At 38.0% G+C, this 24,858-nt stretch overlaps 1 protein-coding gene and 1 pseudogene across 4 annotated transcripts; one reads left to right on the top strand and one right to left on the bottom strand.

Annotated features, from left to right (window-relative positions):
* Positions 1-21,018, top strand: part of LOC128002157 (cilia- and flagella-associated protein 251-like) — a 33,958-nt pseudogene extending 12,940 nt beyond the window's left edge.
* Positions 133-10,307, bottom strand: LOC128002111 (ataxin-2-like). 4 transcript variants are annotated; one of them, XM_052592428.1, is made up of 10 exons: positions 8,673-8,945; positions 7,830-7,863; positions 6,541-6,600; positions 6,314-6,385; positions 6,022-6,172; positions 3,621-3,635; positions 921-1,045; positions 675-766; positions 401-589; positions 139-310 (listed from the first exon to the last, which is right to left on the bottom strand). In XM_052592428.1, the coding sequence occupies exons 3-10, from the start codon at positions 6,571-6,573 to the stop codon at positions 304-306; spliced, it is 684 nt and encodes a 227-aa protein (XP_052448388.1). In that variant the 5' UTR covers positions 6,574-6,600; positions 7,830-7,863; positions 8,673-8,945; the 3' UTR covers positions 139-303. The 4 variants fall into 4 exon arrangements, with proteins under 4 accessions (XP_052448387.1, XP_052448388.1, XP_052448385.1 ...); XM_052592425.1 differs by lacking the exon at positions 8,673-8,945 and adding an exon at positions 9,758-10,294 and having other exon boundaries at positions 141-310; XM_052592426.1 differs by lacking the exon at positions 8,673-8,945 and adding an exon at positions 9,758-10,294 and having other exon boundaries at positions 141-307.
* Positions 21,019-24,858: the final 3,840 nt, after the last annotated feature.

Below are 24,858 nucleotides of genomic sequence, written 5' to 3'. Positions count from 1 at the left end.
TATTGAAGTGACTCATCTGCATAATTTGCAGAACTATAAATGTGACTGTACTTTAAAGACATTTGTTGCCTTGTTCCAAACCAAAGAAGCAAATATAACTGTTTTGCAAATGTTTATTTTGGGTAGATAAATGAACAGGCAACAAGTTGTATTCTTAAATCAGCAATAGTTTCTATGTTCTTCAGGGACATTTAAATATATTTCAATCTAAGCATAGCGTTTGAAATTAATATAAGTGAGTTTACTTGGCAGCCATATTTGCAATGCCTCCAAGCAGCTATTTCAGGTATGCAGGACCAACTCCTATCTACTTGAAGGGGGGAAATACAGAAATCTCAAATACTGCTTACTGAACTCACATTTTAATAACATTTTACATCAGCACTAAAATCGCCTTCACCTGTTGAGGCTGTGAAGCTCCCTCTCTCCACGAGCCACAGCAGTGTATTTCTCTTCCTCAGAGCGGTCATCATTCTCCAGGGCCACGCGTGCCTTGTAGGTGGCACTGGCTTCGATCTCCTCTGCCAACTGTGATGCGCGAGCCTCCCGCTTGAGGAACTCCTCAGAGTTGTCTCGCTCCAAAGGAACCCTGGAAACAAAAGGAAAAAGCCAACCTAAGACACAGCACATACCTACTAGGCTAGGTGATTTGTAGCACAGATGAGAGGACTTACGTGTAGGAGGACAAGCTGCTGTCATAGGTGGACTTCACACCATATGTCTCCTCATTGTATTTAAACATCTCATCAGGATCCCAACCATTTGACTGCAAGAGAGTTTCAAGAATGTGTTCACTGTTTCACCTCATACCTCTCGTGATAGCTTGAAATATCTAAACATTGCTGATGCTTATGATACTTCTGAACTAATTCAACTGCAGTTTGCTACATTATGTCAAGATTTGTTGACTGTTGTCTCACCAGATCAGTGTCAAGAGACTCCATGCTGCCTGAGATGTGCTGCTCCCCTCCATCCCAGGGTTCCAGATCCTTCTCTTTGTGCTCTCCATTAAGACGGGCACTCACAGCACTGTCTGTGAAGTTATCTTCACCACACACAAACACACAAAACTACAGGATTCATATCACTTTTATCATGGTGATGCAAAAGCTCACAAATGCTTATGGAAGAAACATAAAATCGGGATGAAAGCAAATTTACTATATGGGAGACATGATGAGAATGATCGCTAATGGTGGTGCAGGGGCAAGGATCTCAGATTAAGTCATAACACAGACAACAATCTTGAGAAAAGGTTGTATTTTTTTTCTGATATACTGTTCAGTTTACTCTAGTGGTCGACCGATATATTGCCACGGCCGATACATTTTTCTGCTTGGCTGGTGTGTTCAAGGCGGGACTTTTATTTTGAATGCACACACTGCTCACATCTCAATCTTGTTTACTGTCGTCATTAAAAGTTCTGTCTAATTGGAAAGAATGGGTAAACAAAGGAATCAATGTATACAAAAAGTATTATAACGATTGCTTTTATATTATAAGTAATGGAAAGGTAAACATTATAATACTTCCACGTTTGCCGTCAGCATTAAGCAAACATGCATTTATATAATTTAAACAAATCTTTGAATGGCTAATGAACTTTTAATTTCACAAACCTTGCAAACTTAACTGAATCCAGCTGTGAGATCTTGTGAAGTGTGTATGTGTATCCAGCATGATCGCGTGTTCTCCGTGTGATGGGTTGGTCCGTGTGAATTGAATGCTTTAAACTTTAAACTCGTGATTTCAAATTATCCTGCGCTTTATGAATTTGCCCACTTTCATATTCATATAATTTTCACTGAGTGCTGTATGTTAAATGATTATTTGAAAAATATGATTCCCAATACACAAAACTTCCCAGAATACAGAGTGCACTGTTCTTGGGTTTCAGTGTTTACTTCCTTTTAAAAATATTTTTTTTATTAAATATTTAATTTATTTGAGAAAAATACTTTGTCATCTAAAGTTTGTTTACTTTACACATTTAGGTTTTAATCCATTGTCAAATATACATAGGCTTTATATCGGCCCCACTGCATTCCAAGATATCGGCAGTAAAAAAAAAAAAAAAACGTACAAAAAAAAATATCGGTCAACCACTAGTTTACGATTTAAGAATTTAGCTCTTGTACGATAACCAGAAAATGAATGAGCGATTTCTCTTTCAAAGCAGACAAGAAACATTGTTACCTTTAGTTTAAAGTCAATGCTAATAGTTAATTAAATCCTAATGCTTAAACTAAAGGAGTGGTCACATTTTCAGAATTTTCACAGGCAAAACCCATTCACTTTAACAGGATTTCAGAAAATACGTTCCTGTGGATTCACCACACTGACCAACAGAAAGCTGCCTGGTTTGAAGGTAACTTCTGTGCTTCATACATCGCTACATTACAGATAACGAACAATGGACCTTTTTGCTTGCAAAATTCCACTGAAATGTTACTAATGTTAAAGCATTTCACAATATAAAATAAACTTGAGTAATCGGACAGGAAGACTAATTAGAAAATGAGATTCCTGAAAACATGACCTTCACCAGAGTAAGTCAGAGGTTAAAGGTCACAAAGGACACAGAGGAAATAGTTATACAAAAGGAAAATAAAAAAAACAGGAAAGAATCGATAAATGTGGGTTTGTTAAACTGGCATGATGCCATCCATTTCAATCAGTAGTTCCGAAGAATTGATAAATAAAAATAATTCATTTTATTTCACTTATTTTAAATGCTGTTGTATGATGCCAATGCCAACTAGAGTAGAGTTTTCGTGGTAGCATGATTTGCTTGATAGCTGTTAAACTGTCCTTGCATTGATTATAACAGTTCATGTTTGTTTCAGTAAATTCGATTTTATAAAGGAAATGGAGAAAAGACATGCAAACAGATAAAAAAAATAAATCCCAACTGGAAGAATTATGATCTCCCACCAAGATTTATTTAGATTAAGCAATATTGCAATGCTCATGAAATGAAACAGACCTTTAATATAACATCACCAGGTTAATTATGTAATAATTAAAATGTTACAGTAGCTGCTTGTAGCCAGCTTTGAGCAGGTTTGGCACTTTTGTGTTGCTTGTTTGGCTTTTGCATGCAATTTGATCTTCACATGAACTAGCTGATCATTTTTGTATCTGTGCCAGTTCCAGAGACCGTATTCTGTGTTCTTTGGTGCACAACATCAAAATCTAGTAGATAAAGTCTTAGCATTGCACAATTCCTGAGGTGAACTACTGCAGGACACAAACCTTCTCTAAAAGCTAGCTCTAACTGAACTCTGAAATGTCTTTTTGTAGGTACTATACACAAAAAAAAAAGAAAATTGGGAGACTCAGAAATGTTTAATCCACCATAAAAAACGTATGCTTCTTTTGTGAGGATAATGTAAAAACAACATCCGCTGACATCAGTGTTGTGTTATTAATTAAGCTCTAGATTGACCCATCATGATTCCCTGATCAAGCAATATTACAATTACAAATAACAAAAGCATCTCTGTGCCAAAATGCCTGCAAGTCATGCACTATTCACCTACTCAAAGAATGCCGCAAGCAACTGTAAAGATTTTGCATAAAAAAATACACTTGTAAAAGAAGAGAATGAATTGCATTACCTGCATCTGATGAGACTACACCCATTTAAGAAAAAAAGAGAAAGAATAAAAAAGTAGTCAGTAGGAGAAAATCATTGAGCAGATCCAACTAATGCATTTTTTGCACCTAGAGTGACAGAAACAGGCTGACAGGGTTAAACTGTATGGAAGGAGCATTTTGGACAAAAGGATAAAAAGCTACCACACAGAAGTATATCTTGAATGATAATTTCATAAGTGTGTTTTGCATTGCTAATGTATGAAATAGCATTATAAATATTTTATAACTAGTGATTTGCAATGTCTTTGATCCATCAAAATGTCATCCCTTCTCCTAAAAACACTTTTTGCTCTTATCAAACACACATCTTATTCAGCAGTAATGAAACATAATTGCAAAACTACAGCAGGCACAGTCCATGATGTTTTTAATGGTCTGCACTGACACTGCAAGGCTCACAGATCTGACTGCATAATACTGATCACATTTACATGCACATCACAGATTAAGTTGATGGTTTTTTATTTCATGTATCACAAAACTTATACAGGGTTACTGCTCATTCAGAGATTTTGTTGATTACAATAATTATACAATATTTAGCTGTGTGTGTTTCTAAATGCATTTACATTGCATGTACAAATTGAGTTTTTTATTCAATAATTGAATATGAAATGATTATTTACATTTATAAAGTACTTTAAAAATGAAACTAAGAGCCTAGTCATGGTCTTAATTGAGTGAGTCAAGTAATTCATTCAATAGATTTGTTTAAAATGCTGATTCATTCAGCAAATAGTAAGTGACTTTTCCTGAATGAGTCCTGAATTAAACTGATTAGTTTACTGCTGTGTGTTATTACAATATTGTGCCTAATACTCACAATGTTATTGATGTGTTGTATAAAATCAATATTACATTTGCATTCCTGCTGATATTTGGGAAAAGCACTGTGATGTGTGATGTTACATTACATCACCACATCATTTTATAAAAATAGTCCTAATTTGCTTAAATTAAGATACCATTCAATCCAAAAATTTTTTTTTTGCTTTTTACAATTTCACATTGTATATAACATATATGCTTATTTATTATGTTATATATTTTTTTATTAATGTCAATTATAAATTTATAAATAGGGTCTAACATTAAATATAATGTATTCATCTGTCTAATAATGTCTAAAAATATAATTATGTATATCAAGCTCTAACAGAGTATTACAATTGGCAACCCTAGTTTGAACGCATTCGTTTACTGGATCCTTGGACTGAAAAGTTTACGGGAGTTCACCGGTTTTTAACCAGTTTTTTCTGTTCTAATGTACAGATTCACATTAGTAATCAATAATTAGCTATTATTTTACCACTCCTCGTGATTCTCCTGACATGCTCCCGCACATGAAGCAGCAGCATCGGTATCCTCTCTGACTGGGGTTGGGGACGGGGCAGGCGAGGGCCAGGGTGCATGCGTGATCATCATTTCAAAGAAAGATGGCACCACGGTCCTTACACGGTCTTTATTGGGTGTTTTTAGGGAGTAATTATCTTTTTTTATATGCGATTGGGTTAACTTCTTAATGCTGTGGACTGTCATGATTTTGCCGAATACAGGACACTAATGAATGATGCCCATCACAGGGGATTTATAGGTTGATATATGAGCAAAGCCGACCGATGAAACGCATAGATTTTTACAAAGCTCAAAGTTCTGGAAAGCGAGGTGTGCTCTGATTGGCCAGCTGTCCAGTGCGTTGTGATTGGCCGAATACTTCAAGTGTGTGACGGAAACGTTAAGCCCCTTACTATACTGTGATGCCGTATCCCGTCAACCATGAGAAAATTCCTTGGAAAAACTTAAGCAATCATGGGATATAAACAGTGGGTTGTACATTAGGGTATTATTTTATCCAAAAATTACTGTAATAATAGTCAGGAGTTCATAGAGAATGAATTTCACATGCTGTTCTTTGAACTTATCCACTGGTTAATAAAATACACAGTGCAAATAAAATGTTTGCTTTTTAATTTCTGACCAGTCTAGTATTTTATAAAATGCATATACATGCAGTCCTCTCATCTGCAGTAAAATATAATAGATGGCACTAGTTTGGCAATAAAAAACATCTTGACGTAACATCTTGAAAAAGTGTTCTGTTGGTTAATGCCAACACAAAGCTCCATTTTAAGTCACACTTTGCAATGTGTAGAATTATAAACAAAACTTTATATTCAAGATATTAAGCTATTTGTTGTGATGTCAGTAAACGGATCAGTTTTCCTGCTGTTTGTGTTCTTGAATTGGCAGTTTGTACCTATACAGTATCTATACTACATCTTTTCAAAGCTTAAACCTTTAAAGGAACCAATTAAGGAAGCAAGGACAAAGCATAGACATTTCTCTGAAAAAAGGTCTCACCTTTCTTGGCATAGCTGAGGTCCACATCTTTGAAGTGAACTACCACTACATCTGAGGACTTGAAGATAATGCTCTCCACAATATCCTCACGGCGAGGGCCCACACTGGGGTCTACACTCTTCCTGTGCGCAGCATCCAGGACAATGTCACACTGCAGACGCACAGAACAAAGCCGTATAAAAAGAGGGGAATATTTGTTGTATGTGCACAGAAGTAGAATAAAAGTGAATATATTTTTATTCCCAGAGATTTATAAGCAAGACAATACAGCCACAGAAACTGTTCTTCTCACCTCTGGGCCATAGGTCTTAAAAACTCCTTCATAGATCAGTCCATTTTTAACCTTAAGTTCACATTTGGTTCCCTGTTGAGTGGTGAAGCACAAAAACAGATTACAGTAAGATAGTATTGGTTTTATTTTGGTTAAGAGAATGACAAAAGAAAAACATTAAAACAAAATTATAACAACTGCAATATTAACAAGCAAGCTTTTTTCACTCTTGTGTATTTTGGACTCACCACAACTGAGGTCAAAACATGAACCATTCTCATGTTTGCATAAACCCCACTAAAGGCCACCTTTAAAGAGAATTGAGAGAAAAAAAAGAAAGAAAAAAAACATTATTTTGGGCTGCTGTAAAGATTAAATAAAAATAAAAAACAATTACATTTAAGTTACAAGTTAGTTTCTGCCCTCTAATTAATAGTAGTGGGATGAAAAAAACTATTTTCCGATGCATCGCAATTCTCTCTTCAATGATTCTGAAAATTTCTGAATCGATTCTGAGCTTGTTTGTCCCCTGCAAACGGCAAATGTGCACACTAGAGACGCGACGGGCTTCACTGCACAGAATTTGCACTGTGAGACACGTGTGCATTGCTGGACAGTGTGTGCTTCCACCCGCCGTGTTTTACTTTAGATATACATTATTTTATGCCATTTATTAGATGCACGAAACTCACACAATGACAGACTTTCACGTGCGCTTTTTGTTTGTTGTTGTCCTGTAGCTCAGTCGCGACCTCTGAATACCTTTATATGACATTGATGTAAATACAGTCAGTTATGTTTTCAGAGCAGGACAGAACATCTGATATATTCAAATAGATATGTGCATTAGAGTAAATGCAGCCTGTTAAAGCTGCCACTGTCTATGATCTCTTTAATAGTAATCAAACAGCAATGATGCTGTGGAAAAAAGAAAACCCCATAACTAGCCTATTGTCTGTAAACTTTCGGACACTTGAAGAACACTTATTTTAAATAAGTAATTGTTTTAAAAAGTAGTAAAAAACAAAGTACAGTATAAAATATATATGAACATGTAGCCATGTGCAGTATTATTGAAAATGTGACGCATCGTGATATTGAGTGGACAATGATAATTGTACTTTAATTGAATTTTGAAAAAGTGAAGATTTACACCCCTGATTTTAAGATGGTAGTTCTAACATATAGAGATTCCAACTATGAACAAAAAGAAAAGAAACTGCAATTTTGGGTAAAATGTAAGTTGTAAAGATGTATTTGCACAGAAGAAGAATTAATTAGGAAGAAATGTAGATCAAGAATAGTTTTAAAATCAGATCATGACTCCCAGAATTGGGATCGGATCATGAAGTGTCTAAAGATTCCCACCCCTACTAATTTAGTTGGTTGAGCAGCATTCAGTGTGCTAATATACAGTTCAGCAGGAGACTTTTCATGATTTCTCACTCGCCTTATTTGAAATGGAGAGCAAAATTTGTACATTTTTCAATTTAGAAATTCCATGTTATGAATAAAGAAACTGAACATTACAACTCACTGCATTGGAGGGTCCTTTGGCATTGTTGCGTCCTCTGGGAAGAAAGAAAATGGCACGAATTATAAGCTTGATAATAGATAACTTATAATCAAATGGATACATGTAAATGCTTGATATGCTGTATACACTGTTTGCAGAAAACGTTTTTTGCCAGGAACAAGAATTCATGTGATACCGGTGGAGCTATCGATCGCACATGCACTGGAAAACTCCCAGAACTGCAATGACGAGGGAATGACAGATAATCATATGCTTCATGCATTTTATTGTGCAAAAAAAAGCGCTTGTGAAGTTCCCAAACAACAGGTTTAGAAAGAATCAGCATTTCACCGAGAGGACATGATTCATAGCCACTGACAACATTATACCTCAAACATGCAAGAACGAGAGCTACTAAATTATAAAGAGTTCATCTACACATGTAGGATGAAATACCAATGAGGCCTCTAATGTGCAACAAGAATGAGTTCAGTACACATGACCTGGGTACAAACTATCAAGAGCTTCCAGACCATTAAAATGAATTAAAGAATAAAAGCTGTGAATGACAGTCCTTTTTCAGCAGCTAAAGAACAAATCAAATGCTGCATTACAGGCAGCGTAAGGCTTCACTGCACCACTCACGATTCCCACAGTTTCTACAACTCATAATACGTTTCTAGTTTCGTGTAAACAAGAATGACATTTTTTTTTCACCATGCAGTGTGACTATGGGATGCCAAAAAAGGCCTCTCTGCTTCGTAGGCTGTAGGACTAAACATTTCCACGTACATTTTAAGCACACTAAAAATCGTAACCGTATTAACAGAGTTTCACAACATGCTCTAAAAGGAATAAACTTACACAAATGTCACCTAGCAAGGGCGGACTGAATACATGCAAGCTCTTGGAAACGTCAAGGTTGATACAGTGGTCGGACTTTCCTAGCGTGTGCGCGCACCGCCTCTCAGCGGAAATGCTCGCGACTGACAAACAAAGAGTTCCAGTCGTGAAACGTTCGTTTCCCAAATTCACAGAAACGGGAAAGACGGTGTCCTCGAGTTAACCAAATGCAAGAAACCCGAAACGGAAGCTGGGTTAATGTCAATCTCAATAGTGGCACACAGCGCTAACATGTGACTTCTTCTCATATGGGACGATGGATTCCCAGAACGCCGATTCTCGGACCCTGAACGATTTAAACATCAGCTGACAGGCCTTAAACGTTTGACAGATAAGAAAGATAAAAGTTAAAACATGACGTATCTGTAGCCACCTTTGCATTTTTGTTGGGATTGACAAGTCAAATGCAAACGATGGAGAAATAATGTGATCGTCGTCTATAAAGCACCTGATTGTATTTTGATCTAACGTATTTCTAAATTGAATGCATCAACAAACTAGACAGTCATGTGGATAAGCAGTATAATCAAATAAATGTTGGCTAGTTAACTTAGCTAGCTGACAACATTACGGTGAACTGAATCGCTGTTGGGCAGATTCTCTCATTTTAAGGCTCTCAAATCATTTCTGTTAAAGTTATTGAAATGTGAATCCCGTTCAATCGATAATACTGTCTGAAAATATAAAAATGCATCTGTCCTGTGGGGCAAAGCTGTCATATATTTCACCGGCAAAAAGACACGATTCATCCTAAACGTGCTCGTCCCAGCAGACAACCCGCCCCTCACAAATATTCACGAATATAATGTCCGCTATCAGCTGGTATTTTAGAAACACAATGGCTTTGTGCCCATTAACGTGTGTATCTCTTTCCTGTGAATTTGGCCTGTATCGGCCTACTTGCGCTCAATCCCGACCACTGCAACTTCACAAGCTGCGTTTCTAAACTACGACACAAGTGGAGGCATGCCGCATCATCCCCCGTAGGTTCACGCTCATCAGTCCTCCAAACTAAAACCCCGTTATGTTGCAGATACGGCCCTCACCTTCCTATGTTCTGGCGTCCGACGCCTCCTCCTGCTCCCCCGGTACCGGAGGCCGCTGCGGCTCCGCTGGTGCTTCCGCCGGGTTTGCGATTACCACCGGCCTGCGGCTTCATGGACATGGTGATCCCATAAACGACAGCTTGAGCAGAGCGTTCTGATTGTTTGAAAAAACCGTTTTACACCGCGACCGAGTGCGGAATATGCTGTTGGACGCGTTAGCTGACAGTGGATCTAACGTAGTGACATCCAACGAGTAAAAGCTACTCCTCCGGTTATTCGAGCCTCCACTGACGCTGTCTGCTACTTCAGCTAGCTCTGCTGATTTATTTCCTACTAAACAGAGACGGTTTAGCCCGTTTTAAAAACAAAGCGCTGACGATCCATATGTTGTAGATGTCAACAAAAATACCAAACCGGTAACTTCGCTTTTTTTGTTATTTTAAGTGCGATATATGTGAATGATATACACAGTTCGCGCGGAGCTTCAGCACTGACCGATAGACCTAAACAGTCTGAAAAAAGCCACAAAAAGTGGCGGAAGGATATACACACATCCCAGGAATGTGTGTACTAATTTAGACGGTTTTATTCGTTCTAAAGAGAAATTATCGTCAGTAATTACTGTAAATATGTCTGGAACGTGATACGATATTTAGTTGATACTGAGAACGAATTAATGTGGGGTTTGATGAACGCTGCTATAATGGACAGCGCACTATTTTCAGCAAATGCACGGATCACTTTGAGCGGTCGTGCTTTGACACTAGTAGGCCAGGTGACTGGTGTAATATACACTGCTGAATTCCTTGAGCACTATGCCGTAGTGAAAAAAAATCCTTTGGTATCCTCATTAAACCCAAACCCCTTGATTAACAAGTGCACCTCAATAAATTAGAATGTCGTGCAAAAGTTAATTTCAATAATTAAACTCAAACTGTGAAACTTGTGTATTAAATAAATTCAGTGCACACAGACTGAAGTAGTTTAAGTCTTTGGTTCCTTGTGATGATTTTGGCTCACATTTAACTAAGCCTCTCAACAAATTAGAATACTTCATAAGACCAATAAAAAATAAAATAAAAAAATAAATACATTTTAGTGAATTGTTGGCCTTCTGGAAAGTATGTTCATCTACTGTACACTTAGTACTTGGTAGGGGCTCCTTTTGCTTTAATTACTGCCTCAATTCAGCGTGGTGAATCAGTTTGTGGCACTGCTGAGGTGGTGTGGAGGCCCAGGTTTCTTTGACAGTTGCCTTCAGCTCATCTGCATTTTTTGGTCTCTTGTTTTCTAATTTTCCTCTTGACAATACCAGAGAATCTATGGGGTTCAGGTCTGGTGAGTTTGCTGGCCAACTTTTATTTGGTGCTTTTGACAGTGTGGGCAGGTGCCAAATCCTGCTGGAAAATGAAATCAGCATCTTCAAAAAGCTGGTCAGCAGAAGGAAGCATGAAGTGCTCCAAAAGTTCTTGGTAAATGTGTGCAGTGACTTTGGTTTTCAAACAACATAATGGACCAACACCAGCAGATGACACTGCACCCCAAAGCTACACAGACTGTGGAAACTTAACACTGGACTTCAATTAACTTGGGCTATGAGCTTCTCCACCCTTCCTCCAGACTCTAGGACATTGGTTTCCAAATGAAATACAAAACTTGCTCTCATCTGAAAAGAGGACTTTGGACCACAGGGCAACAGTCCAGTTCATAAGACGCCTCTGACGTTGTCTGTGGTTCAGGAGTGGCTTAACAAGAGGAATATGACAACCTCTAGCCAAATTCCTTGACACGTCTGTATGCTTTGACCCCAGCCTCAGTTCATTCCTTGTGAAGTTCACTCAAGTCCTTGAATCGATTTTGCTTGACAATCCTCATAAGGTTGCAGTTCTCTCGGTTGGTTGTGCGTCTTTTTCTTCCTTCCACTCAACTTTCTGTTAACATGCTTGGATACAGCACTCTGTGAACAGCCAGCTTATTTGGCAATGAATGTTTGTGGCTTACCCTCCTTGTGAAGGGTGTCAATGATTGACTTCTGGACAACTGTCAGATCAGCAGTCTTCCCCATGATTGTGTAGCCTAGTGAACCAAACTGAGAGACCTTTTTGAAGGCTCAGGAAAACCTTTGCAGGTGTTTTGAGTTGATTAGCTGATTGGCATGTCACCATATTCTAATTTGTTGAGATGGTGAATTGGTGGGTTTTTGTTAAATGTGAGCCATAATCATCACAATTAAAAGAACCAAAGACTTAAACTACTTCAGTCTACTATTCAAAACAGAAATTTCGTATTACAATATACACTATACTATTAAAAAGTTTGGGGTCAGAATTTTTTTCTTATTTTTTCTTAATACTTTTATTCAGCAAGGATTTATTAAACGGATAAAAAAGTGATAGAAAAGACTTGTAGTGGAAGAAAAGGTTTTAATAAATGCTGTTTTTTTTTTAGCTTTTATTAGCCTTATAAAAAAAATCAAAACAGCACAATAAAAAACATTAAGCAGCACAACAGTTTCAACACAGATAATAAATTAGCATATTATACTGATTTCTGAAGGATCATGTGTGACACTAAGGAGTGGAGTAATGACGCTGAAAATTCAGCTATGCTTCACCAGGAATACATTATATTTTAGAGTATATTAAAATATGAAACCAATATTAGAAACAGCAATATCCTAATAGTTCACAATGTTCTTGTTTTCTGTATTTTTGATTAGAAAAATACAGCCTAAATGAGCAAAAGTGTCTCCGTTTAAAAACAAGGTCAGTTATTAAATAGGTTTATAATCTAGGCCTAACATAATATAATATAATATCAAAACAAACTGAAGCATTTAAACTGATAGAGGAGAAAATAAAACAAACTGAAGCATTTAAACTGAGATCTGCACGTTAAATATTTTCAAAGAAAAAAAATCTATAGCTTTCTAAACATGAAGTACAGTTTGCACAATACACCTGTGTGTGACTGTAAATGTCTCTGAGGTTTGTTATCATTCTGTGCACATCCTCCGCTATTTCCAGCACTTAATCAAGCTACTCTTCTTTAAAACACGAGGACGTTTTATTTCACGTCATTGCGTTTGCTCAGCGACAGCATCATTCTCTTTCTTTGAACCCTTTAAAACGCATTCACCGGTTCTAACACTATAGCGACATCACCTTTATTCACCTTCCTTTTTACTAGAATACTGTGCAATAAAATGCGCAGCCTAGAGGGAACATTGGTTCCCAGCATCTATTAATTTTAAGCAAAATGTGTTTAACAAAGATGATTACAGTAAAAGGATCAAATAATATCACAGAATATTATCACAGGCTACAAATACACTGGTCTATGTACTTTTTTCTGTGCATCAGCGAGTGTGTGTTTGGAACTGGACAGATGAAAGCGAAAGCCCAGAATGTCAAGTTGACCTCAGCCCAAAATATGGTTGCCACTGTGCGTTGATGTGGTTATTACACAGAGGCAACACAAAGAGGCTTGAAGAACAACAACGTCTTAATTCCAAATGTATCGTTTCTTTAGGAATACTGTTTGTCACATCAAATATTAAATAACCTTTTTCCATGTTTTCCCAGAATCAAATAGGCTACTTTTCAGTCCTTCTGACAACACACAGTTGGTCAGCAACAGCAGCGCTCAGGTTCTCTTCTACAACTGGGTAGAAAATTCATTAATTATTTACATTACTGATTTACTAGTTTAGCTGTCTTTGTATATAATAATGCATTCTGCTGCTCAGGAAATGGGACATCTGGAATACTCAGTTCCTGAAATTACTGACCAGGTTGGCAGAAGAATCTTTCATCAGACTGAATTTTTGTGCTGTTGTTGTGTTGTTATGCTTCTCTGCCTTTGGCATTGACCTCTTTGAAATCTGTCTCCATTCAGACCTTCAGTATGGTGCTAGGTTCCCTGCGGCAGTCCATCTTTCACTACGATAGTGTGCAGGCTTTTACAGCCGCCTCTGCTGGGAATAAATAAATAAATTCCATAATTTTCACCTGCTGTGTTACACTTTGCTATTCATTGGATGATTTTTTTTTTGTCCGTCTGACATTATTTTATTTAATTATATTATGTGTATACTGTCAATTTTATAGTAACAGGTGATGTGAATGGCCACTTCAAATTCTATGATGGAAATCTCAAGCTCATCAACGTGTCATCAACAATGAGTCTAGCTTGGATCAAATTAGATCCATCTCCTTTTTTTCAAAGAAAAGGCCTCCATTACCGGCCTGGGATATCCAAAAGACTGCACACTGGTTGCCAAGCCATTTGTCATAAGGTGAGGGACTCAATCAACTTTTTAAGAAAGTTCTCATTATAATTTTGTTACACATACCTCAGCAATATGATGCATTTCATGTCAGATTGAAAACCTAAACTGCTAAAAAGAGTATGGTGCTTAGATTGGATGCACCCATCCATGTAAAAGTACATTTAGATATAAAATTTTGTAATTTAAAAGAAATGGTAAAATTATACTTATCATTTACTAACTAGAATTCGTCATTCCAAACATGTATGACTTTTTTTTTCTACTGAACAGTAAAGTAGATATTTTGAAGAATGTTGGTAACCAAAACCTTTGACCATTGAATTCCATTTGTATGGACATAAACACTGAGACATTCTCGAAATATCTTCTTTTGTGTTCCACAGATGACGGTAACTCATATAGGTTTGGAACAACATAAGAAGCAGTACATGATTTACATTTTTTGGTGAACTCTCTCTTTTGACCATACTATTAATTTTTATCTGTTTATAGTACCATTTGAAGGCAGGCATATAGTGGCAACATCATTCAATTGTAAACTCAATGCAATAAAACGTTTTTCTCCTTCTATTTACAGAAATGTTGTTCTCTCCACAACTGCAGTACATTTAAATGCACAGAGAAATGTTCCACAGACCCTTCTGAAAGAACATGCAGAACCTCTGGAAGCAGTTGCCTGTTATCCTAAACAGCTACTCATAGCTACGGGCAGCCACAGTGGAACCATTAAGATTTGGGATTATGAGCATAAAGAGGCAATCTGCAGGGTCTTCCAGCCCCACAAACAGATCCAGTGAATTACCTACGATCCACAAGGTGAACTAGAAAACAAGAACTCACTCATATTCTTACAGTTCATTTATGTAATAATATTTAAAATTTAACGTTATTTAGGTCACATTGCCTAAGAGTTTTTTTTAAGTTTAAGAGAGTGTTGCATTTACCACACATTAATTATTATTATTATTATTTTACAGTAGCAATCATTTGCATGAATGATGTAATTACATCTACCATCTGAGTAAGCATTTGTATGAATGTCATGTTCTAGATTTTTATCTGCCAGTGGGGCTTTGCAGATTATTGATGCATGTGATGGTCAAGAGTGTTTGCAGTACAGTCAGGACAGCATTACGCATCTCACTATGTTGCTAACATTTTAAGTGGACTTCATTTTCCAGATTTTATGAGGGCTTTTTTTTTATGTAGTTCTATATTTCCTAAATGTATTTTTCTTATTTCAGGACGCTGGTAAAGCTGTGATGTTGCTCTGTCTGTGTTCCGGTGTACTTGGAAGTACTAAGGCAGGCACCACTCACATTATAAACCCATTCAGGACGTGCTGTTTGGAATGGGTTTAGACAACAGTCAGCCTCGCCTCATCTCTCTAGGCATGGATCACTGGTGAGTCCCTGTGTTCCTGTATAATCTTGCTGCCTTGGTATGTGTTTATCTTGTTGATCTGTGTTAAATGTATCACATCTATCCTGTCTGTTCTGAACAGGTGGAGTAGGATCTGCAGAACAGTGGTGAAAATAGGATGTTGATTTTGAGTTCCGATCATATAGAGCAAAGTGCTGTACCCACTTACATGGTGTGGTATCCTCCCCTGACACCCAAAAACTTCGTCCTTGCAGCTTCCAATCTGTATAAGATGAAGCTCTTCAATGCTACCTCCAAAATGTGCAGGTTTGCTACAGGTAGAACAAATAGAAATATCACTGAAATAACAGTTATCTGGTTGATTAGTTTGCAGAATTTCAAAGGAACCAAAAGCCAAACCATTTGTCTCAGTATGATTTGTAGAGAACTAAAATGAAAAAAAAAAAATGATAACACATACCTCAATTTGGATAAAAGAATGGGATTTCAAAGATAATTTATTAATATGGTGTACTGATCCAAAAGGGAAATAAGTTAATTATTTAACTTAAGTAATTGTGTTAAAGGGTTAGTTCACCCAAGAATGAAAATTCATCCTTCTTCTACTCCCCCTTTGAAGCATCCTAGGTGTGTTTTTTTTCTTCTTTCAGAATAATCCGATCGGCGTTATATTATATTGTCCTCACGTTTCCAAGCCTTTCGATGGGGTAAGCGTGTCTGTGAAATGTAGGAGCAAAGCAAAGGACTTTAGCAAAGGAAACCCAGTCTCCTCTTGGCTTATTTTGAAATCCTCCTACGTTTTCTTTACAAATCCTCATTTTGTGCTTCTATTTCGTGACCAGTGTTTTGTTTTGTTTTCTCTCTCCACTCATCACTAACCACGCAGCGCTGACGAACTACGACCTACACCAGCACGTCTTCCGGTTCCCCACGTTCAGCAGAAGTGAGGAAAAAAGTGTTTATTATGTTTGAAATTTGGATATTTATCTTACAAAAACTTGGGTGAACTAACCCTTTAAGACAAACATATCTGTTATGACTATAGACAAAGGAACAAGATTGATCCTAAGTACATTTGTCATCATCCATAAGTGAAGGGTAATTACTTCATGTTAAGTGAGGTAATTCTAATTTAAAGGTCAGTGGATTTACAGTTTTCCCGAAGCTCAAATAATTCAATAGGCTGTCAGCCAAAAGGGAAAAAATAATCTGATTTTATTGCTTGGATTTTTAAAGTAAAACACACTGAATAAAATATATGAACATGTTATGCATAGCTAGGGTAAACACAATATAAACCTGTAATAGGAAAATGAAATGGTCCTCTTTAACATTCTAAACCTTAACTATTGGATAATATTATTATTATTTATTGAATTGGGTTAGGATAACAGTTTATACTCTAGGTGGGATTAAAATAAGAATTGTAGCATTATATTGCTAGTTACTGTCTGTGCCTATGCAAATATTTACAAGCAAAGCCACAGTAGTGTTTTGTTCCTAAATGAATGAGTGTTTTCAAAGATACAAATTCGTTCCTGAATGAAAAGTATGTTTGAACTACTCGATTAGAATAAATGATTCAATGACGCACTTATAAACATGATCACTGGTTCCCACCTACTGGCATACTGCATCTAAGGATGGCGACCCTAATTATATATACACAAGATAAGGTATAAAGTGTTTCAGTCCTCATAAACAAACCATGCATTTGATAATAATTCCTCTTCTGTACTGATCACTTTGTATCAGCATGAGGCATCATGCCATTTTTATTGTTTTTACTATGATTTAAATCTCCTTGTTTATTCCTGTTTTCTCTCTTTGATGTAGGTTGGCATTCAGATTCTTCCTCTGGATGGAAACCCTCACAAGTCCTTTGCAGTGATCTGCCCCTCAACAGGCATGTCAACTCTGGCTTGCTCATATGATGGTAGATATGCTTTTTCTGCTGGAGGACAGGACTGCACTGTCTTTTCATGGGAGCTCAGTTTGTCGTAAGTTTGGAGAACATGCATCCCATGCAGAGGTCCACTGGTTTTTGCAGTTAACTAGTCAACTAAGTAATAATATATCAAACAGTTTCTCATTTAATATGAGGTCATAAAATACGTGTGTAGTATAATAGTTGTATAATAATGAATTTAAAATGTTTTTTTTAGGATAGTTTGGACACCTGATTGAAATTCATATATGTACAGCTTATTCTGTGGTCACAAAATTAGCTTCTGCTTTTCACTCATTCGAATATACTCAGATCATTAGAGGTATCAGCTGCTCTAGGAGGGAAAGGCATGCTGCCCTTTTTCCATCTTCTAGAGGGAGGAGGAGATGGACAGCTCTTTTGGGTTTTAGATCTCTGTTCTAATGCTTTCTTTTTCTCACTGTCATATGTAGGTCAAAAATGACTTTTTGTAGCTGTTTTTCAGCATTTACCTCATTTCATCCTATAATGCCAACAGAAAGCACATGTTCTAATTTGTCCTTTAGGAAATGGAGGAATATTTTTACTACTGTCAGCTACAGAATCAGGACCTTGACACCATGGAAACCCGGCTTACGCATCCCTCTAGCTGATGTGCCCTTCTTGATGAGAGCCCTTGGCTTCTATCCCACAGAGCAAGAGGTATGAGCATTGTTGCAATCACCAGTTGACTCTACCATACAGATCTGTCATCGATATGTGGACTACCATTTAATTTTTTGTCAACACATGGTTGTTCTGTTTTGTTGAAGCTAGAAGACATTGAAAATGAGATGAAGTTCAGCTGTATGCTGAAACCAGAAATTGTGACGGACATCGATTTGGAGGGGTTAATTAATCTGTATGTCAACCACAGACCGGCCTCCAGCATTTCCAGACAAGAGCTTTCCAATGCCTTCCAGGTGCTTTGGAAAGCCAGACAAGGGGGGCAGATATACTATTGGCAGGGATGAACTGCTGGAGTTACCGCATGCTAGAGGTAAATACATTTTATCAATACTTTACACATGTTAACTTGCACATGAGATACCAGAGAAATAATTATTATAATTAACGGAGAAAGACTTTGGCTAGAATAGTAACTACTTGTAGGCCCTATTTTTATTGCAGGTGAACATATGACCAAGGATGACTTGGCTGAATGCTATAAAACTCTTTTAGGTATTAGTGCAGAGGGAGGCAGTTGCACAGGTATGCAGAAGTCCTGCAAACCACCATACTGATGGACAAATATGATGACTTACTGCTTGAATGCTAGGTCTGACGACACATGTCAGCGTTTCCAGGTTCAAACACTCTGTGAGATCCCAAAATCAAACAGTGCTAATATACACTCACAATCTTAATCTTTACACTGAAATCTCAGTTGGTCCGACAGTAATTGATTTTGAATTACTAAAATAATGGTGTCCAGGACGCTTTTAGACAACACTGTACAATTCTTTTTTTTTTTTTTTTGATCTTGAATTAACAGTGCTGAGATAGTAGTCTCACTTAAAAAGGAGTGGACCTGAAAACAGTTCTTGATTGCGGGTTGGTTTTGGGTTTCGAGTGTTCAGATAAATGTTCATGAAAAATTGTAGCTTGTCTTTGTAGATGACATACTATGTGTCATCTGCACTATGACCATATCAGAATAATAACTTCTTAATATCAAGGAATGTTTGGCCAAAAAATATGTATATTTATTCCTTAGTGAATTTTTAATTGTACCAATGTTTTAATCTGTCCCATGTCTGTCTGTTCCACACAGAATCTCTACTAGAAAGTGCGCTACCCCCAGAAATCGGCTTGGAGACATTAGCCAGATATATTTCTGCAGCCACCCTGGAACTGCCTCAAGAACACGGGCACGGTCTATAACACCTGAACCTTTCTGAAACTAAGAATGTATCCAATTGAATAAATGTTTGATTTATAGCCTGTCTAACAGAACAGTGTTTTTTGCGGTTACTAAGCTGTTGCATCGGTGCATTTTCATATGTGAGAGTTTAATACTTTTCTGAAACGCAGATATCAAATCGCCAGGAAACAAACGTCGTTGTTGTTTGACAAACTACTGTCGATAGTCAGTCGGTTTGTTTCCAGATACAAGTGTAAAACGTGTGTGGATGTCGTCGTCATCGTTTCGATTTGTTAGTCTCACTCAACAATCTGTTAAAATATCGTTTTCTTTGCTCTGTTCGCTAAACAAAGGAGCGAAACGCGTAGCCGCATTGACCGTGTCTCTCATGCTTTCAGGGCATTTGGCTTCAGCGCAGGCGCACAAACCCCGCCTCTCTCCTGTGCTGTGTGCATTCGCATTGTGTCTAAACAGGCAGCGAGCAAAAAGATATTTTACCAACAGCAGTAATGTCGGGCAGGTCGGTTCGAGCGGAGACGCGGAGCAGGGCGAAAGATGACATCAAGCGGGTTATGGCTGCAATTGAAAAAGTGCGGAAATGGTAAGAGAGAGCGTCTACTGGTAACGAAGAGTACAGACAGCCTGTGGGGGAGGAGATACACCAAGAAACAATGAAAGGAAAGGAAAGAGAGCGTTTATTCCACTCCAGTTTCAGTCAGATGTGCTGTTTCTGCCTTTCTCCGCGCGGCTGCTCTTTTTGTCGGCTTTTAAAAAATTAGTTAGGAAAAATGTAGATCGCATTTTTCTTCCATAATTTTTTTTTTTTATGTGGGTTGAACCTAGAAGCCATTTCGTTGCAGTCACATGAAGGCTTTGCAGTTTGAGCCTGTAATGCCGGCTGAATAGTAACCGAACGGGCTGGCATGTCATACACCCGTACCGAGCAAAAAGTCCCGCTGAACGGACGTTTGACTTGTTCACCTCATCTGAGAGTGAGTGACTCGCGCTTCTGAGCGACGCCGGCGCGTGAGAAGAGTTTTATCCACGCGCGGGGTTTTAAACTCAGAGCGGAGCTTCAGCTTCGCCTCCACTTTCACACTTCAAGGACTGCTGAACATTTTGCTTAAAATTAAGTGCATCTTAAATTAAAATACATTTTACGACAAAAAGTTATGAGATTAAAAATAACCACAGCATCATTCTGTTGGTAAACTTATGTAAATTATCCAAAGAGTAAAATAAGAAAAATGATACTTTGGCAACACAGGTGTGATTTAACTTTTTACTGTCCTAATCTTTGAATTAGTAAAAATGATTTTAACATCTAATTACGATAACTAGTATTGTTCTACACAATGCTGATATCGTCACCTTGGAATTATAAGGTTCTATCTGCATTCTGAGAAGTTTAAAGATATTGAGCTTTTTTTGGCATTCCATATAGTGATGTGGAACAAGTCTCTTTCATACGTCAGTCCCAAAATGTACACGTCTAAAAATAATAATAAAAAAAACGCTTCACATTGAAAATATTCACGTGGGCATTTTTTTTGCACAATAAATACTAACACAGAGATGCCTATAAATTTCAATGTTGAAATAATGAATCCTTTTTAAACTCCATTGTTTTTGGGCTCCTTTGTCTTTGATATCTAACAATGACATGCATCTCTAGGGAGAAGAAATGGGTGACTGTTGGAGACACGTCACTGCGAATCTACAAGTGGGTACCAGTGACAGAGCCCAAGTCAGATGATGTGAGTCGACTTTAATCACTGTAATACACTGTTATTGAAATTCTGGTTGATACTGATTGCCCATTTTCATGTTATGACCAATATAACAGATAAATCTCTTGTTTCCAAAAATTAATAAAAACAATACTAAATTAAAGCTGCAAGCAGCGATGAACGGGCCCTCGCACCCGGGCTCACCGGCAGCGAGTGGCTTTAGTTAATAGGTGAACGGTGAGAAATATGCGTTTAAACTCATAAATATAAGTAGAATATATCAATGTTTATTCCATATATGTGCCAATCTTCCTGTTGCCAGCAGGTGGCGCTATCATTATAATGGAAAATTGGCCTTCAGATGTGTTCAGGGCAGGACTTTTATCGAACATGTGAGGTTTGGGGAGGATTGGACATTTTATGCCTGAGTTACAACAACATCCTATTTCATGGCGAAACAATTAAATTTGTCAGGCCGCCATGGACACGCCCTTTAACGAAACCTCAAGATCTTCGCAATTTAAGATCGCAAAAGGCTTTAGATTACACTGACCAAGTTTGGTGTTGATCTGAATAAATATCTAGGAGGAGTTCGTTAAAGTACAACCCCTGAAAATGGCCAAAACAACACTAATTTTGCAGAGAAAATTCCAAATAACTGACTTCCTGTTGGGATTCGGACTTCGTACCAAGAGACTTTTTCGTAGATATTGGTGTGTTACATGTGTGTACCGATTTTTGTACATGTACGTGAAACATAGCTCAAGGCGCACTCTGTTTAAAGTGTATACACACTCCTTTGAAAGTGTATAGGTGGCGCTATTGAGCCATTTTGCCACACTCGATGGAATATTGGCCTTCAGATCTGTCCAGGCCAGGACCCTTATCACACAAGTGAAGTTTGGGCAAGATCGGACATTTTATGCCTGAGTTATAACATCTTTTATTCCCATGGCGAGACATTGAACTTCATCACGGCGCCATGGACACACCTTTTAACAAAAACTCAAGATCTTCACAACTAAACATCACACAGGTCTTTAGATTAGACTGACCACAAAAAAGACATTGATGTCATAAAATTTCTAGGAGTAGTTTGTCGCAGTGTAAAATATGTAACTTCCTGTTGCCAATAGGTGGCGCTATGACTATAACTGAATATTGGCATGTAGATCTGTTCAGGTCAAGAGTCTTATCCAACATGTGAAGCTTGGGGCAGATTGGACATTGTATGTCTGAGTTACAGCAACTTCCTTTTTCATGGCGAAACATCGAAATTTGTCAGGCCGCCATGGACCCGCCCTTTAACGAAACCTCAAGTCCTTCGCAATTTATTATCGCAGAGGGCTTTAGATTACACTGACCAAGTTTGGTGTTGATCTGAATAAATCTCTAGGAGGAGTTCGTTAAAGTACAACCCCTGAAAATGGCAAAAACAACAGCAATTTTGAAGGGAAAATTCAAAATAACCGACTTCCTGTTGGGATCCGGATTTCGTACCAAGAGACTTTTTTGTAGGTATTGGAGTGTTACATGTGTGTACCAATTTTTGTACATGTACGTGAAACATAGCTCGAGGCGCACTCCGTTGAAAGTGTATAGGTGGCGCTATAGAGCCATTCTGCCACACCCGGTGGAATATTGGCCTGCAGATCTGTTCAGGCCAGGACTCTTATCACACATGTGAAGTTTGGGGAAGATCGGACATCTTATGCCTGAGTTATAACATCTTTTATTCGCATGGCGAGACATCGAACTTCGTCGCGGCGCCATGAACAAGCCTTTTAACGAAAACTCAAGATCTTCACAACTGAACATCGCACAGGCCTTTAGATTAGACTGACCACAAAAAAGACATTGATGTCATAAAATTTCTAGGAGTAGTTCGTCGCAGCGTAAAATATGTCACTTCCTGTTGCCAATAGGTGGCGCTATGACTATAACTGAATATGGGCATGTCAATCTGTTCAGGTTCGGAGTCTCATCAAACATGTGAAGTTTGGGGCAGATTGGTCATTGTATGTGTGAGTTATAGCAACTTCATTTTTCATGGCGAATCATCGAAATTCGCCAGGCCGCCACGGACACGCCCTTCAACGAAAAGTCAGGATCTTCGCAATTTAACATCGCAAAGGCCTTTAGATTAGGCATACCAAATTTGGTGTTGATTTGAAGAACTCTCTAGGAGGAGTTCGTTAAAATACAACACATGGAAATGACCAAAATTACACAAAATATGCTCATAATATTAAAAATAACCGACTTCCTGTTGGGTTTAAAATTTCGCTCCAAGAGTCTTTTTTGTAGGTATTGGTGTGTTACATATGTGTGCCAATTTTCGTGCATGTACGTCAAACATAGCTGGAAGGCTGTTGATTTTCTTGGTATAGGTGGCGCTGTCGAGCCATTTTGCCACACCCTCTTCTGAATCCTATATCAGACGAAAATTTTCACCAGGTTTGACGAGTGTGCAAAGTTTCATGACTTTTTGAGCATGTTAAAGCCCTCAAAAATGCGATTCATTCGGGAGAAGAAGAAGAAGAAGAAGAAGAAGAAGAAGAATTAAAGCTGCAAGCAGCGATGAACGGGCCCTCGCACCCGGGCTCACCGCCATCGTGTGGCTTTAGTAAAAAGGTGAACGTTGAGAAATATGCATTTAAACTCATAAATATAAGTGCAATATATCAAAGTTTATTCCATATGTGTGCCAATCTTCCTGTTGCCAGCAGGTGGCGCTATCGTTATAATGGAATAATGGCCTTCAGATGTGTTCAAGCCAGGACCCTTATCACACATGTGAAGTTTGGGCAAGATCGGACATTTTATGCCTGAGTTATAACATCTTTTATTCCCATGGCGAGACATCGAACTTCGTCATGGCGCCATGGACACGCCCTTTAACAAAAACTCAAGATCTCCACAAGCTAACATTGCACAGTCCTTCAGATTAGACTGACCACAAAAAAGACATTGATGTCATAAAATCTCTAGGAGTAGTTTGTCGCAGTGTAAAATATGTCACTTCCTGTTGCCAATAGGTGGCGCTATGACTATAACTGAATATGGGCATGTAGATCTGTTCAGGTCAAGAGTCTTATCCAACATGTGAAGTTTGGGGCAGATTGGACATTGTATGTCTGAGTTACAGCAACTTCCTTTTTCATGGCGAAACATCGAAATTTGTCAGGCCGCCATGGACCCGCCCTTTAACGAAACCTCAAGTCCTTCGCAATTTATTATCGCAAAGGGCTTTAGATTACACTGACCAAGTTTGGTGTTGATCTGAATAAATCTCTAGGAGGAGTTCGTTAAAGTACAACCCCTGAAAATGGCAAAAACAACACCAATTTTGAAGGGAAAATTCAAAATAACCGACTTCCTGTTGGGATCCGGATTTCGTACCAAGAGACTTTTTTGTAGGTATTGGTGCGTTACATGTGTGTACCAATTTTTGTACATGTACGTGAAACATAGCTCGAGGCGCACTCCGTTGAAAGTGTATAGGTGGCGCTATAGAGCCATTCTGCCACACCCGGTGGAATATTGGCCTGCAGATCTGTTCAGGTCAGGACTCTTATCACACATGTGAAGTTTGGGGAAGATCGGACATTTTATGCCTGAGTTATAACATCTTTTATTCCCATGGCGAGACATCGAACTTCGTCGCGGCGCCATGAACAAGCATTTTAACGAAAACTCAAAATCTTCACAACTGAACATCGCACAGGCCTTTAGATTAGACTGACCACAAAAAAGACACTGATGTCATAAAATTTCTAGGAGTAGTTCGTCGCAGCGTAAAATATGTCACTTCCTGTTGCCAATAGGTGGCGCTATGACTATAACTGAATATGGGCATGTCAATCT

Source organism: Carassius gibelio, chromosome A5 (genome assembly GCF_023724105.1).
Source record: "Carassius gibelio isolate Cgi1373 ecotype wild population from Czech Republic chromosome A5, carGib1.2-hapl.c, whole genome shotgun sequence".
Classification (NCBI taxonomy): Eukaryota; Metazoa; Chordata; class Actinopteri; order Cypriniformes; family Cyprinidae; genus Carassius; species Carassius gibelio.
Note: the sequence above shows the minus strand (reverse complement) of the source record. Positions and strands in the feature narration are given on the sequence as shown.